The sequence below is a fragment of the Erpetoichthys calabaricus genome, chromosome 11 (assembly GCF_900747795.2).
Source record: "Erpetoichthys calabaricus chromosome 11, fErpCal1.3, whole genome shotgun sequence".
Taxonomy (NCBI): domain Eukaryota; kingdom Metazoa; phylum Chordata; class Cladistia; order Polypteriformes; family Polypteridae; genus Erpetoichthys; species Erpetoichthys calabaricus.
Genome location: NC_041404.2, coordinates 103,691,586 through 103,708,540, shown reverse-complemented (window position 1 = coordinate 103,708,540; position 16,955 = coordinate 103,691,586). Strand labels below are relative to the sequence as shown.

General features: G+C 40.9%; 2 protein-coding genes across 2 annotated transcripts in view; both read right to left on the bottom strand.

Moving 5' to 3' along the window:
* The window catches only part of LOC127529574 (uncharacterized), an 813,564-nt gene that overhangs the window by 594,706 nt on the left and 201,903 nt on the right, over positions 1 to 16,955 (bottom strand). The gene's annotated exons all lie outside the window — the stretch shown is intronic.
* Positions 1 to 16,955, bottom strand: part of ppfia3 (PTPRF interacting protein alpha 3) — a 454,572-nt gene that overhangs the window by 373,086 nt on the left and 64,531 nt on the right. The window contains 5 exon segments of the mRNA XM_028813664.2: positions 9,483 to 9,500; positions 9,503 to 9,586; positions 10,547 to 10,615; positions 10,617 to 10,780; positions 10,783 to 11,248. Of these exon segments, the coding sequence (XP_028669497.2) occupies positions 9,483 to 9,500; positions 9,503 to 9,586; positions 10,547 to 10,615; positions 10,617 to 10,780; positions 10,783 to 10,828 (381 nt within the window). The 5' untranslated portion in view covers positions 10,829 to 11,248.

Below are 16,955 nucleotides of genomic sequence, written 5' to 3'. Positions count from 1 at the left end.
ACTCAGGTGGTGTCAAGTCCCACACATTAAGGAGGACATACTTACTTCTAAAACTTGGCCTCTCTGCAAATAACCTGGGGCCTCATGTATAAACGGTGCGTACGCACAGAAATGTTGCATACGAACGTTTCCCACGCTCAAATCGCGATGTATAAAACCTAAACTTGGCGTAAAGCCATGCACATTTCCACGGTACCTCATACCCTGGTGTACGCAATTTCTCCGCTCAGTTTTGCAGACTGGCAGGACCCAGCGTCAAAGCAGTTCTACTGTTCCTGTGTGGTCACCCTTTCTTTCTTAGATCCACATTACTGACGCGGCTTTATAAATACACTGAAATTAACTGCACATTGTTTATTAGTGTAATGCATCTGATTGTAATTAACCTGTAGCAATATAATGGTCCGGGGAATAGCCATAGTATTCCAAATACCATAACTGCTTTAGCATTGTTACGCTCACTGCATCTTCTTCTTCTTTCAGCTGCTCCCGTTAAGGGTTGCCACAGCGGATCATCTTTTTCCATATTACTCTCACTGCACCACTCGGAGTATTTATATCACTGTATCTGAGTGGGGAATCACAGCAGCAGCTGATCGGAAAGAGAATTATCGGTATACAGTTTCAAGCACACACTACCTCAGCCACGGCAAAACGCATCAAAGCCTTTCCTGTATGGACCTCACGTTTCAGAAACAGTTTCATCCCCAAGAACTATAAACACACTCAATCAGTCCATCAAGTGCTCCTTGTAGAACTGTTTGTACTTATAAGTACAATTACCCCACTGTAAACTTGCACTACAGTTATAATTTTGCACAACCTGCGCCACTTTATAAAGCGCGTATGATGACGATATAATTTTTAAGATGAAATGCTGCAAAATATGTTGCTTATAGTATACAGATAAACTTTAACTTCATTTAAATAATCTGTATTGTTAATAATTAAACATGTGAGGACACGGTGCCGCAGTGCTAGCTAGTTCACGGATAGCTCCTGTCTTGCGCTGTATTATTGCTGGTGCTGATGCAACACTGGAAGGATAGACGGATAGAATAATTAAACATGTACACGAAGATATTTCAATGTTCCTTAAAAGTTTTGAAGAATCTGCATTCTAAGCTTACAGAGGGCTTAACATCTATTACAGAGCTGATTGTGTGGCGATTGGGTATTTGGAGAAAGAAAAGTAAGGACAGGAATTGGAAGTTAGTACGTTTGAAAGAGACAGTACTTCTGTAATAAATTATTTCATCGAAGGTCGCACATGGTGCAGCAAGCCTCTTGCGTGAGATATGAACAATCACTACGCCACCAGTGTTCCCATGTTTAATAACATGCTTTCATTCCTATCATCATGAAAAAGATATCACGTATACATCTCAGTATTTTAATTATTCAGAGAGCTGTAATATCACAAATATAATGGACTATGTGTCCTGTTGGAGAAAGAGAAAGAATGGAAGCACGTAGTGATTCACACACATAGAGCACATAGAAGATCAAACACAGAACAAAGCATTTAATGTGCTACTTGAGAAACTAGTAAAATAAATGATTTTAAGATGAAGTTTATGATGTTCTACTTTAATGACAAAATAAACTACGTGATTAAAGTGGAAATTTTGAGATTAAAGTTGACATTTCATGCTTTTTTCCCACTGTGTGCCTATTTTTTTCTCTGTACCCTAATAAGCTTTCATATGACACTCAGACGGTCCACTGCGAGTCGCCTTTTCACACCGACTTTGATATGTGACAACTTCTTTTTTATTTCGGGCACTTTGCGACTTTGTGAACTTGAGCTTTCAAGTTTCTCCGACACTATGTCACTCGATCAACTTTCTTTTGTTGATTATACCACTGTTTAAACCAACAAATAGTAGGTTTTTCCTTTGCCTCCACTTGGTATTCGCTGAAATTTTTATATTTTCCCCTGTGCTTTTCCCATTGTCTTTTCACCGAAGGCTATTTATATCGATTTGCATATTCAAATAGGCATAATTCTGGGAGGAGTTGGGGCGAGACAGAAGGCGTGTGCACGTGCGTTTACTTTTCACGCTGATTGGGATTTATGTAGTGGAAGAACGTGAAAGTTTGCGTACGTACAGATTCCTGCATCTGGATTTTTCTGTGCATACGCACATTCTCGCTTTTGTGCTTACACCATGATATAGTGTGAGTTCTACGCACGGAGTTATACATGAGGCCCCTGAAGAACTCTGATGCCAGCATTTTCTGATCATTTTGCAGTTGTTTTTGAAATTAAGATTTTGTGTCAGCCCATAATTTTTCACTAAACCATAGCACTTTTCACACAGTATAAATGCTGACACAGTCCAGAAATTCTGTGATATCTTCTCTGACATTTATTTACCCTTGGTGTTAGCAGCCCTGTCTGTGTGTTCAGATATTACTGATACGGTTAACCTTCTCGACCTCACTTGAAAGGATACTCTGGATCTGGTAGCACTCTTAAAGTTATGGAGAGCCAAGGTAAAATCCAATGTTCAGCCCTGGTTAAAGGACGGCACTCGTTCGCATCAGACAGGAATGCAGGCAGGCTGAGTGGAGGTGGAAAAAGGACAAACTGCATGTCTCCTGTGAAATTCTTAGAACTCACTGGTAGTCCTATCAAGAGGCTGTGAGAGCAGCAAAAATCTAATTTTTTATCTTGTCTAATTGCTAATGCTCCCTCAAGACCTAGGGTGCTGTTTAGCACCATAAACACTCTCTTAAACCTACGCCTGAGACCTGTGAGCTTTTTCTCAATTTTTTTATAAATAAAATTCAAGCCATTTGTTCCAGCATTATTCTACCAGGTGTTGATCACTGTGGGATGACACCCGCCCCTTTAAGGCCAGTGCACAGCCAGTTACTTCCTTTCAACCTATTTCTTCTTATCAGCTTGCTGATATAATCCTGCATAAGAAAACTTCCAATTATTTTCCATATACTGTATCTTACCCTCATGCCTATTTAAATATACTTTCAGAGCTTTTAGTCCAATTATTTTGGCTATTATTAACAACTGTCTAAAATCTGGGTATAATGCCAGACAACTTCCATCCATCCATTATCCAACCCGCTGAATCCAAACACAGGGTCACGGGAGCCAATCCCAGCCAACACAGGGCACAAGGCAGGAACCAATCCCGGGCAGGGTGCCAACCCACCGCAGGACACACACAAACACAGCCACACACCAAGCACAGCACTAGGGCCAATTTAGAATCGCCAATCCACCTAACCGGCATAGCTTTGGACTGTGGGAGGAAACCGGAGCGCCTGGAGGAAACCCACGCAGACACGGGGAGAACATGCAGACTCCACGCAGGGAGGACCCGGGGAAGCGAACCCAGTCCCCAGATCTCCCAACTGCGAGGCAGCAGCGCTACCCACTGCGCCACCGTGCCGCCCCCAGACAACTTTAAACATGCAATTGTTTAGCTTTTGCTGAAGAAGCCTATTCTTGGTCTTATAGCTCTTTCATACTATAGGCATATTTCTAATTCCATTTCTGTCCAAAATTATGGAGAAAGTGGTTTCTTTGCAGTTACTTTCATACCTGAAGGATAACAATGTATGTGATGTGTTTCAGTCAGGTTTTAAAAAACTTCATAGTACTGAATTGGCTTTGCTGAAGGTGACAAATGATATGCTATTAACTTTGCACTTGGGTGCTTCTGCAATCTTAGTCTTACTGGATCTCAGTGCGGCATTTGACACAGTGGACCGTGGAGGTCTTTTAAAAATGGCTTTGAGGGGTGAAGTAGGCATTCAAGGCTGTGCATTGAAATGGTTTGAGTCCTAACTTAAAGGAAGATCTATGTCTGTTAACATAGATGGGAATTTCTCTCAGTCAACCTCCTCTCACAGAAGGTGTCCCACAGGGTTCTATCCTGGCTTCCCTTCTATTTTTCCCTTTATCTGCTCCCATTGAAGGCCATCATTTTTCAAACATGATGTTGCGTATCATTATTATGCTGATGATAAAGGTAGTCCAGACATCACTTCATCTGTAAAAAAAAGCTGTTGAAATGCTTTGAGGATATTAAATATTAGATGGCACAAAATTTCTTACAATTAAACAAAAATAAAACAGAGGTCATTATTTTTGGTCCTACCACATCTGCAGTTGAAATCAGCACTCAGTTAGGCTCCTTTGCAGCAATGATTCATAATGATGTCAGAAACTTAGGTATCATCTTCGAGTCATCACTAGGTTTTGAAAAACAAATCTGCATGGTAAGTAAAGCCTAGTTTTAACCAACTGAGGCAAATTTCTAAAATAAAATCCTCCTTTCACAGAAGGACGTGGAAAACACACATTCATGCCTTTATTACAACTCAGCTAGATTACTGTAATTACGTATATGTGGGACTGCCAAAATCTGCTCTGTCGCTCCTTCAGCTGGTTCAAAACGCTGTAGCTAGATTCTTAATTGGGGTTGAGAAAAAAAAGGCTCATATCTCCACTGGCTACCGGGTGAGGTGTCGTATTGAATTTTAAAATCTTGTTTGTTTTCAAAGCCTTGCATGGTCTTGCTACATAAATACATCTGTGACCTCCTTCACCCCTTTGTGGCACAGAGAGCACTGTGGTCATCTGGACAACTACTCCTTGTAGTTCCAAGATCTCAGCTTATTTCTAGTTATGAAATATCAAGAAAAGGTTTGACCCTGGGACATTCTAAAGAGTATGTCCGTCCTAAAACTGGAAGCCTGCAGAAAGTATAAAACAAGCTAAAGTTTGTAGGCTTGGCAATTATTATCATCAGTCTATTAGAAATTTCAGTTCAGAAATCTCTCCTATCACTTCCTCGCTAGGAAACAATAAGAAATCATTTGTGTGATCTTCTGAAGATCACAAAGCTTTTGAACATCTGAAAATTTCATTTAACCTCTTTTTTAACATCCCACTACTGAATTACAATTTATCACGGAAGTCGACGCAATCAGCCTTGGTTAAAATTCGTGTCCCAAAAATTTCTAGATACCAGACCTTATTCAGCCTTGTGGCTTCTACAGTATTCCAATAAATAAACATCATGGATCAGAGTTATGTCATGGCAACCTTTAGCTTTTATCTATTTAATTAGCATTGGAAGTTTAGCGGCATTGGTTAGGAACTCATTTTTCATTTATTTTTCTTACTAATCACAAAAATCTTACTTATGCTGATGAAGTAATTTCTCCTGAATCAATTCTGGCCTGTGGAGAAATTTTCAGAGGCTACAATAATAGTATGAACTTTTAAAAAGCATTAAATACACACAGAAACATGCCATTACTCCAGATAAAGATAGGGCAATATTACAGTATGTGCTACTTGATTTAAGTGAAGAAGCTTATGAATGTGTTTATGGGTCTTTAATATTTGGTCATCCTGGGGTTTCTCAGATGTTGTAAATTTTAAAAATAATACTTTTGGTGGCCAGATACGTATAAAGAAACTCATGATTTTGTTGCAGCTTGTGAAGTCTGTTGCAGAGCTAAATCACCCGAAGGTTTACCTATAGGGTTGTTCCATCCTCTTCCCAGTTCCACAATGACCATGGTAGGAAATGTCTTTGAATTTTATCACTCATCTTCCCTCTTTAAAAGGCTTTAACAGTTATCTTGGTAATAGTTGATCACTTTACAAAGTATGCTCTTTTCATTTTTTTTTTTTTTTTTTTTTTTTTTTTATATCTGGTATGAGTTACTGTGCCTGGCAGCATTCTCCATAAATGTGTTGTTACATTTGGTACTGAAAATGTCAACTCTTGAATATCAATAATTTTTAAACATCATTTATTGAATCTTCCTTCTGATAATTCTCCAATATCTGTCTTGGTCGAGTACCTTGTTAGGATCAAATTTTCAAGAAGCAGTTGGTTCAGGGGAATCTAATTGAAGGCAGGGGCTCCCAGCTAAACGTTCTGCTGGTCACAGGTGATGGTCAGCTCCTACAGTCCAAATCAGGCAGGGGTGTAGCTTGAAATGTGAGACATCTGTCTGAAAAGTTTGAAATCCAGTCTGTCCAGAATTCTCATCAATCTGGTACCTGGCTGATTAAAAGAATACCTGGCTCATTAGAAGGGTTACAGTCCTGCGGACCTCCCCGTTTATTGCCCTGTTGTCATGCCGATTTTTCTTTTAAAGGCACATTTGGAGATTGTGCCTTTTTGGGGGGAGTGAGTTTTTCTTATGTTATGATTTGGTTTTCATTTAAAAATTTTTACTGGTTTACTATTCACCCTGTTTTGATATTTTCATTAGTGCTTCAATGGTTTTGACATGTACTGAATCAGATTTATTTAGCCCCTTAAAAATTTATTTGAAACTAGGCATGTTACCTGTCAAAGATAGGTAATATAAAAAAATGTAAAAATATTTGGTATCACCAACCCTAAGTATACCTTCAATGCATCCCATCTTTGAAGATAAATCTCAGTGTGTCTCCTGCACCTTTACCCCTACTTGTGAGTCTCACACTTGCATTTCCTCTTTTGATCATGTCACCAAAGTCAAACTGACCCAATGAGATTGCTCTGAGGATCTGTGTATACACACAGACCGTAGCATTTTATTATATAGTAGATCTGTTTAAAAACTTTATTTTAATGTATTATCTCAACTTATTTTTGTTTCTGTGGGTGCCATCATTTTGGACTCTGTTTGTATGGTGGCTAGCTAAATTGTTATGCAGGACGACCCGAGGTCATGACCCATTATGGTCACTGAATAGAGGGTATAAAAGTCAAAGATCATGAACTTCCTGATTATATGGTATTGGATAAAATAATTTACATGTGGTATGCTTTTCTTTATGCTTGTTTTGACTTCTCACTTTAGTTTTCTTGACTATACTTTTTGTTTCCTTGGTTTTTGTAAAATACAGGACTAATGTTCGCTAAGTTTGGAGTTATGTATCTTCTTCTGATTCCTATTTAATGTCGACTTTTGTCGACAGGGAGAGGTTGAGGGCGCATGTCGACAAAAGTCGACATCCAGGGGTAGAGGGCGACAATCAGCTGTTAATGGTGACAAAACTCATTGTTACGTCACAGGCATTCCCTTTCTGCTTGGAGGAATGTTAGACTCATTGACTCTGCATCTAATCCTTGCGTGTGCATGAGTTACGAAATGTAAACAAAGTGTAAACAAAGGCAAGATGGCATTGACATCTCACGAGGGAGTGAAGCGAGTGGAGAAAAGAAAATACTCAGCAGATGATGTTTTGCGCATTATTGCTGAGTCGGGACTCTGATTTTTCAGAATCTGATTTGTTGATAGTGATCAGGAGATCTAGCAAGAGAGTGAGGAACTAGCATCAGCTGATCGGAACACAGCCGATGCCGCCCCAGCTGATCGGCTGCCAGCTGAGCGCAATTTCCACATCCGATGCACCTATGGCAAGGGTTCGCGTGGGAGGAATACCCAGACATTGATCCGTCGGAGCCAAACTGGCTACCGGACTTCACAAGACAGCATGGCTTGCTGTTGGACACGACAGATTTCCAGCCACTGGACTACTTCAGGCTGTTCTCTCCTGATGCTACTTTTCAACTACTGTCAGATGAAACAAACAGGTATGCAGAGCAATTTTTTGAATCGCGGGCTGCGCTTGCCCAACATTCTCGTTTTTTCTCACTTTGTGGCATTACAAATAGAGATGGGACCAGACTGGTGATATAACTTCAGGAAGCATTGGTCCAAATGTGCTTTTGTCCCCTGGTGGCTTTGGACAGGTTATGCCGTGTGAAAGGTATGTGCTGCTGCAAAGTTTTATTCACTTCTGCGATAACCAGAAGCAAATCCCAAGGGGTGAGCCAGGCTATAACTCCATGTATAAAGTATAGCCCCTGCTTGACTTTGTGGATCCAATATATAAACAATTTTATCAACCTGGCCGTGATTTGTCTGTGCATGAATCTATGATAAAATACAAGGGACGCCTTTTTTTTCTGCCAATATATGCCAGAGAAGCCCACAAAGTATGGCATAAAGGATTTGTGTACTGGCAGAAGCAAACACTGGTTTCTGCTTGAAAGTTTTCACATATACAGGAAAGTATTCCTTTCAAAGAGAGAACTGTCCCTTGACAAGTCAGGTTGTGCTGGAGCTGCTTCAGGGCTATGAACATTTGGGTCATGTTGTGTACATGGACAGTTTTCATACATGACCAGAATTTTTAATGGAGCTACAGAGCAGGGGAATTGGAGCTTGTGGCACAGTGGGGGTGAACAGCAGACACATGCCTTCACAGTTGAAGCCAGACAGGCTGAAGATGAAAAGAGGGTGACAATACGGTTTTCATGTGGGCAGAAAACTTGGTGCAGTGGCATGGCACAATATCAAATGGGTGACTTGTCTCTCTACAGTACGCACTAACAATATATGTGAGAAAGTGCAGCATCAGACAATTGAAAAGGAAGCACCAGTCCAACACATATTGTAAGCAGTGCAATGTGCAATGCATGCAATTGGCTGCTTTGAGCGATATCATACTTTGCAGGACTTTGCTGTGTAATATGTATGTGAAATCATTGTATGTGAAATCATATAGTAATGCAGGCTCATACAACATGCAAGACAGTAACATTTGTCAAAAGAAAATATTTTTTGTTGATTTTGATATGTTAAAACCATTGCTTTGTGTTCTTTTTTTTAAAAGTTAGTTTTTGGAAAAATATTCAGCCCTGGGAGAAAAGAAACAAAAAAAAAATTAGCCCTAAAAGAGTTAAATATATTTTTGAACGTCCTTTCATGTCCTTCATTAATATAGTGGTGTTATTATAATATTTTCTTAGGCCCCTTCAGAAATATATATATTTATCACTGTACTTTAATTGTCTAAAGACCTACTCAGTCTTTGTGTTTAATGTTTCAAAACAGAATTAATTGTACTATCAACAAATTGCTTTTTAAGATTGTTCACTAAATTATATATCTGTCTTGATTTTTAATAAGAACAGTTATCTTTGAAGGCTCTACAGACAAACTAGATTTGTGGATGCTAAATGTTTGTATTCAGCATCCTTACCGAAGATGTATAAAAATAGCAACTGATAAGCGACAGAGGAAAGACTATCAGAAAGAAACACTAACAGAAAGCTGCTTGTTGGCTCAGCATATGTCTGAACTTACAAGCAAAAACAAAAGAATAAAACTATAACAAGAAAAGGTAAAAATTTGCACAGGGATTTATATATAATCTCTTAATAAATATGCCTCTGTGAACAAAGATATAATCACTTTCAATGCATTCAATGGCTTTCTTCTGTATATACAAACGCTGTAATTAAACACCACTCTGATAAAGTGATGGTTGCCTAAATTATATTTATATCGTTAGAACAGTTGTGAAAAGAAGAGTGCATTCAACCCAACTGAGTATACTAACTAAACTCTATTTAACAGAACATAATGGAACATGGGATTCATTTATCTCCGCTCTTTAACCACATATAGTACATTCTCGACTGACATACCCGTGTATTATTTCGCTCTCTGCCTTCAGCTCAGCAATCTCTTCTTCTCTTTCCAACAACTGCTCTCTGCAGAGGTTCAGCTCCTTGGTGAGCACAGCAAATTCCTGTAGACAAAAGAAGACAAAGCATTTAATATATGGGTCAACATCATGGTGGGTTTGTCTGCACTAAGTAAACCTATCCTACTAAAACCTTGCAAGTAGCTTACTTCATTATATCATATTAAGACTTACATTCAAAACCTTACTATACTGGAAAGTAAGCGATTGGTGCTTACAGAACGAAAACAAGTGAGGAAGAACAATGTCCATATGTGAATATTAAAAGGGAAGTAACCAGAAAAATAGAGATAATAGACAATAGGGTTTATGTACATTTGCTGCAGAGATAACATGGCTAAGGCGTGTCCCGTGATCAAAAACATCAATGCAGTTATTTAGTCATTCATTCATTTACTAAACCTGTTTATTTATTTATGTAAAGGGTTACATGGGGCTCTAGCCTACAGTATCCCAACAGCAATATATGTTAGATAGAATTAACACAGGGCAGGGCTGCAGTAATGTTATGTTCATATAGCCTAAAGTTAGTCTTTTTAGCTATCTAAAATGCTGTAAAAGCCAAAAAAAACTTTCCTGGAATACTTACATATAATCTCCTTGCTTACTCAACATCCATTAATGATGCTACATCCCTCTCACCATAACTGTAATAGAATATAAAGTAGATACCCAAGTATCTTTATAGAATTGAAGTTTTTCATCCTATATTTGTTATTCATATTATGCCATTATTAACATCTACATCTATCTATCTATCTATCTATCTATCTATCTATCTATCTATCTATCTATCTATCTATCTATCTATCTATCTATCTATCTATCTATCTATCTATCTATCTATCTATCTATCTATCTATCTATCTATCTACCACAGAACAAAGACTGAAAAACATAGAATAAAAAGAAAGAAAACAACACAGATGGTGTAAGAGAACTCTTGTTATGTGTGGGGTGGAACTCATTACAAATTGGTCCTGAATGCCATTTTTGCAAACTTACCTGAGGAAGAGCAATGGACAACTGTCTCTGGAGAGAGTCCTTTTCATGGCCAAGCTCTCTTAGCCTGAGGCTGGGCTGTTCCCAGACTTTCCTGAGTCTCCCTCAGGCTCTCCAGTAGTCGTTCTCTCTCAGTAAGCATGTTCACCATGAGACTCTCCAGATTGCCGGTGCTGCCCCCCTCATCTCCACGGCCTCCATATCCACCACCAGCTCCGCTACCTGCAGGGGAAGATGACCACCTCTGCTGTCCTCTGAGATGGTGGGCATCACTTCACACATCATGATGTCAGATTTTGATAATGCCGACCACGTTACTAGTCCACAGGTTCACCGTCTGCTTTGTTTGTATGTATTTGCTTATTTTTCTGTCCTGTTCAGTGTTTCAGGTTGAGGCTCAAATATTACTGGTACACTGGGATCTTAAATGGCAAGTAAGTCTAAAAAGCAGCACACATCAGTGTGTAAAGTTTTTTTATATACACATGCCTCCTTAATGAAGTGAAGCACAGTGAGTCCATGGAGGGTTCTGAGAAAGAAATAGTAAACTGTACAAGAAGCTTGACTGCTATTACAAAACCAGGTGCAAACAATATTGTGCCAAGTGGTAGGAAGCTGATGGAGCAGGGTGACAAGGAAAGAGAGAGAGAGAGAGAGAGAGAGCAGGTTTTCTAAGAATTCTTTGCTGTAGCTCAGGATTCCTCTCTGAAACAAGAAAAGGAATGAAGACAGACTTCAGATAATGATGCAAATGGGCAATGAAAGTGTAAGCCACAAATACATTTCTTAGGTAAATTAATTAAGTTTTGTAAATGGATGTAGCAAACCTTCTGTTACAACTAATACAAGCCAAGCAAAATGACACCTTTTATTGGCTAACTAGAAAGATTACAATATGCAAGCTTTCGAGGCAATTCAGGCCCCAAGATGTAATCTTGCCTGAAGAAGGGGCCTGAGTTGCCTCGAAAGCTTGCATATTGTAATCTTTCTAGTTAGCCAATAAAAGGTGTCATTTTGCTTGGCTTTTCTCTACATTCATAATGGCTAACACGGTACAACACCCTAGTACAACTAATACAAGTAAAGACAAAATTCATCCTATATTTTAGAAAACCCTTTTCCTCAGAACATTGGGCCCTGAGAGAATTCTGACCTGGCAGCACCAAACCCAAGGCGGGAACCAAACATGGAATTGGCACCAAGTCTATCTAAGAGCTTCCACATGGAGACAGCCTTGCACACTCACACCAGGTAAATTTAGAATCTAGACATGACTTTGATAGTCTAAATGGTTTGTGAAAGTTAATTGTGCTATAGTTGCAATACAGAGAAATTTAATATACAAGAAAATAAATGAGTGAGAAACCTTTATGTAGTTTTGGCTGCCAGATGAAAGCATGAGGTTAAAAAAGTTAACCCATTCACTAAAAAAAACAACAACAACATTCATTTATGTAGCACGTTTTCATGCAAATGATGTAGCTCAAAGTGCTTTACAAGATGAAGAAAGAAAAGTTCTAAAAAATAAAATTATAAAAATAAGATTAGGCAATACTAAATAACAAAGAATAAAGTAAGGTCCGATGGCCAGGAGGACAGAAAAAAAAAACAAAAAAAAAACTCCAGAGGGCTGGAAAAAAATAATCTGCATGAGTTCTGAGGCCAGCCCACACTGAGCATTCTACCTAACATAAATTATTAAATCAGTCCTCATGGTTTTCAGGCTTCACGTGGAAGAATTAGATGATGATGGTCATGCAGACATCTGGCCTTCAATCCATCAATGTAGGGACTGCATGGTGCCTTGATCAGGTGGTGGTGGCACAAATTTTCAACCCCAGAAAACCTGTAAAAGAATAACAGAGAAATTAGGGGTTAGTAACGGATTGTGGAGCCATGATAAAAACGATAATTAAATTCATATACAGAATATCAGGGTTACCCTAAATGAAGCTATGAAGCTGTTCCATATTTAGGTGCGCAACAGCAGAAGGCTGTCTCACCACTTCTTTAAAGTTTAGCTCTTGGAATTATAAGCAGACACTCATTTGAAGATCTAAGTTTATGATTTGGGAGTGTAAAGTGAAAGGCATTCCAAAATATAGGATAGAGAGAGATTATTTAAGGCTTTGTAAACCATAAGCAATATTTTAAAGTCAATTCTAAATGGCATGGTTAACCAATGTAGTGACATCAAAACTGGAGAGATGTGCACGGATTTTCTTTTCCTAGTTTATATTCTAGCAGCTGCATTCTGCACTAGTTGCAACTGATTGATGTCTTTTTTGGGTAGTCCTGAAAGAAGTGCATTACAGAAATCTATCCATCCCATTCTGGCGGACGCCCCTTTGATACTGGATCCGGGGGAGCAGCCATGGGATGCACACTACATCCCTGGAACATTTGGTGGCAGCCCCCCTGGGTTGCATCGGGGTCACAATGGTGGAACACTGGAGCTCATCCCTGTTGGGCTCCATGGCCACCGCCAGGGGGAGCTGCATGGCTTAACGACCCGTGTAGGCTGGACTGCAGCCACACACAGAAGTGCAGCCTGAAGTAGGTCAACGAGCCTGCAGCCACTACTCTAGGCGCCAGAGTTGGGAGGAGAAGGACGAAGCAGCCTGGGAGGAATAGTGGAGGAAGAAGAGTGTGGCTTGGGGTGTTTTTGCTTTTGGGTGTTTTGGGACTGTGTTGGGCCTGTGGGACATGGGGAAAAGTTTGTTTTATTTATTTTACATGTGCCTCCGTTGTCAGTCTGTGTTGGGTCGACACCTATATAGCACCTTTGCCACAACTGGCGTAGCCGGCAGGATCCCTGGTCGTCCATAAGGCAGGGACCTATAATCTTTTTTTATGTGGTGACCCAGCACAGCAGCGCTAGGCATGTGCACTACACGGCTGCGCGGAGAATGCAATCCCGCAACACCACCAAATCGCGCACCCGCGGGTGGGAGGGCTGTGACGCTCGAGGCTCCTCATCCAACATGCCCATGGGAAGGAAGATGGCCAGGCACAGCCTAAAGGCAGCAGGTATGCCGAAGGAGCCGGTTATCAGTGGAAGGATCGGCAGGCCTGATGAAGCAGCCAGGCTATGGAAGCTGCCTCTGGGAGATGGGATCCAGGAGGTAGGAGGCTGGACTCAGGGAGGGTTTGTCCTGGGAGTGCTGTTGCTTTTTTCCAGGTGCCTACCTCGTAGGGGGAGACCATCCGGGAGGCGTTTGTCTGGCCGAAGGATGCCGATTCTGGAGCTGGCGGCGGGACAAGGTCTGAGGAGGATGTGGGCCCGCTGTTTGAAAGGAAACCGCAGCTGGCAGAGGAGCGCCTGGAGTCACAGCCCGGTGGGAGTAACCCACGGGAACAGGGGGCGGTGGAGGAGCAAAGAGACCTCCCCATAGCAGTTAAGGAGGGCTTCAAGAATCACCCGAGGGCACCTGCCTCGAAGGAGCAGGGCCTCAATTGCTCGCGGTCCGGCGGCGTGGGACAAGGTAAGTCCGGATCCACCACCAACTGATGAATTTAACTTGCTGTGGATGTGGAGGAGCTGGATGAGCTCCTCCTACCTGTACAGTCTTTATTTCAGATTGTGGAACTGCTCAAGAGTCAGTGGAGAGGCTGGAGAAGGTCAGCACGCCATTAGGAGACATACTGGTACAGGTAAGTGACGCCTGTACTGTAAAGCAAGGAACAGGAGGGCCGGCGAAACAGCAGCGGTATATGTCAGTTCCGCTTGCCAAGTAGCCATACCTCCTACAAGAGATGCAGCTGCGATGACCGGTTGCACAGCAGAAGTGCATACGAGGAGGAGGCTGGTGGATACTGGCTGCCAAACATCCTTGTCCCGCCTACCGGCATCGGTCTCACAGGCGTCTACCGGGGTGCAGACAGCAAGGGGTCTCTTTCTTCCCATAAGCGAACCAACCAAGGCCGTCGGTGCGCCCCAGAGCAAGAGGAGGACCCGAGAAAAGAAGACGGGGACTCCAAAAAGTGTGCAGCATGAGCCCGTCTACTCGCAGATAGTAGAGGGCTGTGTGCTGTGTAGTGCCTAGCCACCCTCGGCTGGGCGGACGTAGGCGCAGGACTTCCCGTCCCATCCATCCATTATGCAACCTGCTATATCCTAACACAGGGTTACGGGGGGTCCGCTGGAGCCAATCCCAGCCAACACAGGGCGCAAGGTAGGAACAAATCCCAGGGCAGGGCGCCAGCCCACCACAGGGCACGCACACACACACCAAGCACACACCAGGGACAAATTAGGACTGGACTGTGGGAGGAAACCGGAGCACCCGGAGGAAACCCACACAGATACAGGGAGAAAATGCAAACTCCACGCAGGGGGGACCACTTTGCCATCCATCCATCCATTATCCAACCCGCTATATCCTAACTACAGGGTCACGGGGGTCTGCTGGAGCCAATCCCAGCCAACACAGGGCACAAGGCAGGAAACAAACCCCGGGCAGGGCACCAGCCCACCAAAAAGCACGCATACACACACCAAGCACACACCAGGGACAAATTAGGACTGGACTGTGGGAGGAAACCGAAGCACCCAGAGGAAACCCACGCCTAACCCTAACCCTAACTTTTGCTATATTTTGTGATAAAATTCCATCTTTGTAATCTGATTAATACGTGATTTAAAATCAATAATTGCCTCTAAATTCTTTACCTCTATCTTGACTTTTAAGCCTAATGGATAAAGTTACAATATCCATTTTACCAATCACTAAGATTTTAGTTTTTCTCCTTATTTAGTTTGAGAAAATTACTACTCATGCATTCAGACATACAAGTAAGACGTTGGGTCAGTGTACCAAGAGAGTCGGGGATCATCAGGCGCAATTGATAAATACAGTTGTGTGTCATCAGCATAGCTGTAGTACCTCACGTTATGCCATGAGATAATCTGACCTAAAGGAAGCATGTAGGTCGAAAAGAGCAGTGGACCCCAGGATAGATCCTTATGGAACACCATATAGAATATTGTGTCTTCAAAGTATAATTACCACAACAAACTAAGATTTTTCGACCTATTAAGTAAGATTCAAACCAATTTAAGATATTGCCAGAGAGGGCCCACCCATTGACTAAGGCAATTTATAAGAATATTGTGATCAATGGTATTACATGCTGTACTCAGATCTAAGATAAACAGCCTCTATCTGCGTTAACCCGCAAGTCATTTACTACTTTAACCAGTGCAGTTTCTGTACTGTGATTTGTTCTAAAACCTGACTGAAACTTGTCATGTACAGAATGTTTATTCAAGTGATCATTTAGCTGTGTAATGACTGCCTTTTCTCGGATTTTACTTAAGAAAGGCAGGTTATAAATACAGTAGATCTAAAATTGTCAAAAACAAGTAGTCAAGATTATTTTTTCTTGAGGAGGGGTTTAACAACAACAGTCTTACGACAGTCTGGGAAGACCCCCATATCCAGTGATGAATTTTCTATGTCAAGCAACACTATCAATTAGCATGGCGGATACTTCTTTGAAAAAACTTGTTGATATTGGGTCAAGGATGCAGGTGGAGGCTTCTCAGTTGAGAAATTATTTTATATAGATTGGGTAAATCTATCCCGGTGAAAGAATTTAATTAGCTTAATATGTAATACCGGGATTTAATAGGACTGATATTGGGGAGGATGTACTATATCATTTCTAATATCATTAATTTTCTGATTAAAATATAGTGAAAGCCTCACAAGTTTCACTAGAAGTTTTTTAGGGGCATTCCATTGAGTGACCCAGGTTTAGCAAATGATCAATAATAGAGAATAAAACTCTTGGATCACTAGCATTGTTATTTATAATTTTACAGCAATAGCACTGCCTCTCATGAAGGACTATGTTGTATTCTGTTATTTTAGCCTTCAAACATTTCATGATGGACATTCAATTTAGTTTTTCTCCATTTACACTCATCTCTCCAGCATGTTTTCTTTTAAATCAGACACTCTTTGGGTCTTCCATGGTGTAACAGTGCTGGAGGATTTTTTAACTGTCTTTTCAGGAGCAACTATGTAGCTCTCACTTTAGCATTAATATTTTCCACCTTACTATTTATATTATTATTACTATTGTTGTAAGCACTACAAACGGACTGGTTGCTTGAAATGTTAGTAAACAGCAGTAGATGCAGATGAATCGAAGCGTGTTTTAACAATATGCTTCTCATTAAATTTTATCTATCAGTATTTCAATATTAAATAGTAAGAGAAAATGGTCTGATAAAACCAATATCTACGATCTGCCTCACATCCATTTTTAATCCTCTAGTAATCACTAAATCCAACTGTGCCCCCCTTTGTGTGTTGGCTGACTAAACGTGCTGGCTCAGATTAAAAGTGTGCAGGAGATTCATGAATTCCTTTCGCTTTCAGGTCATAATGATTATCGATATGAA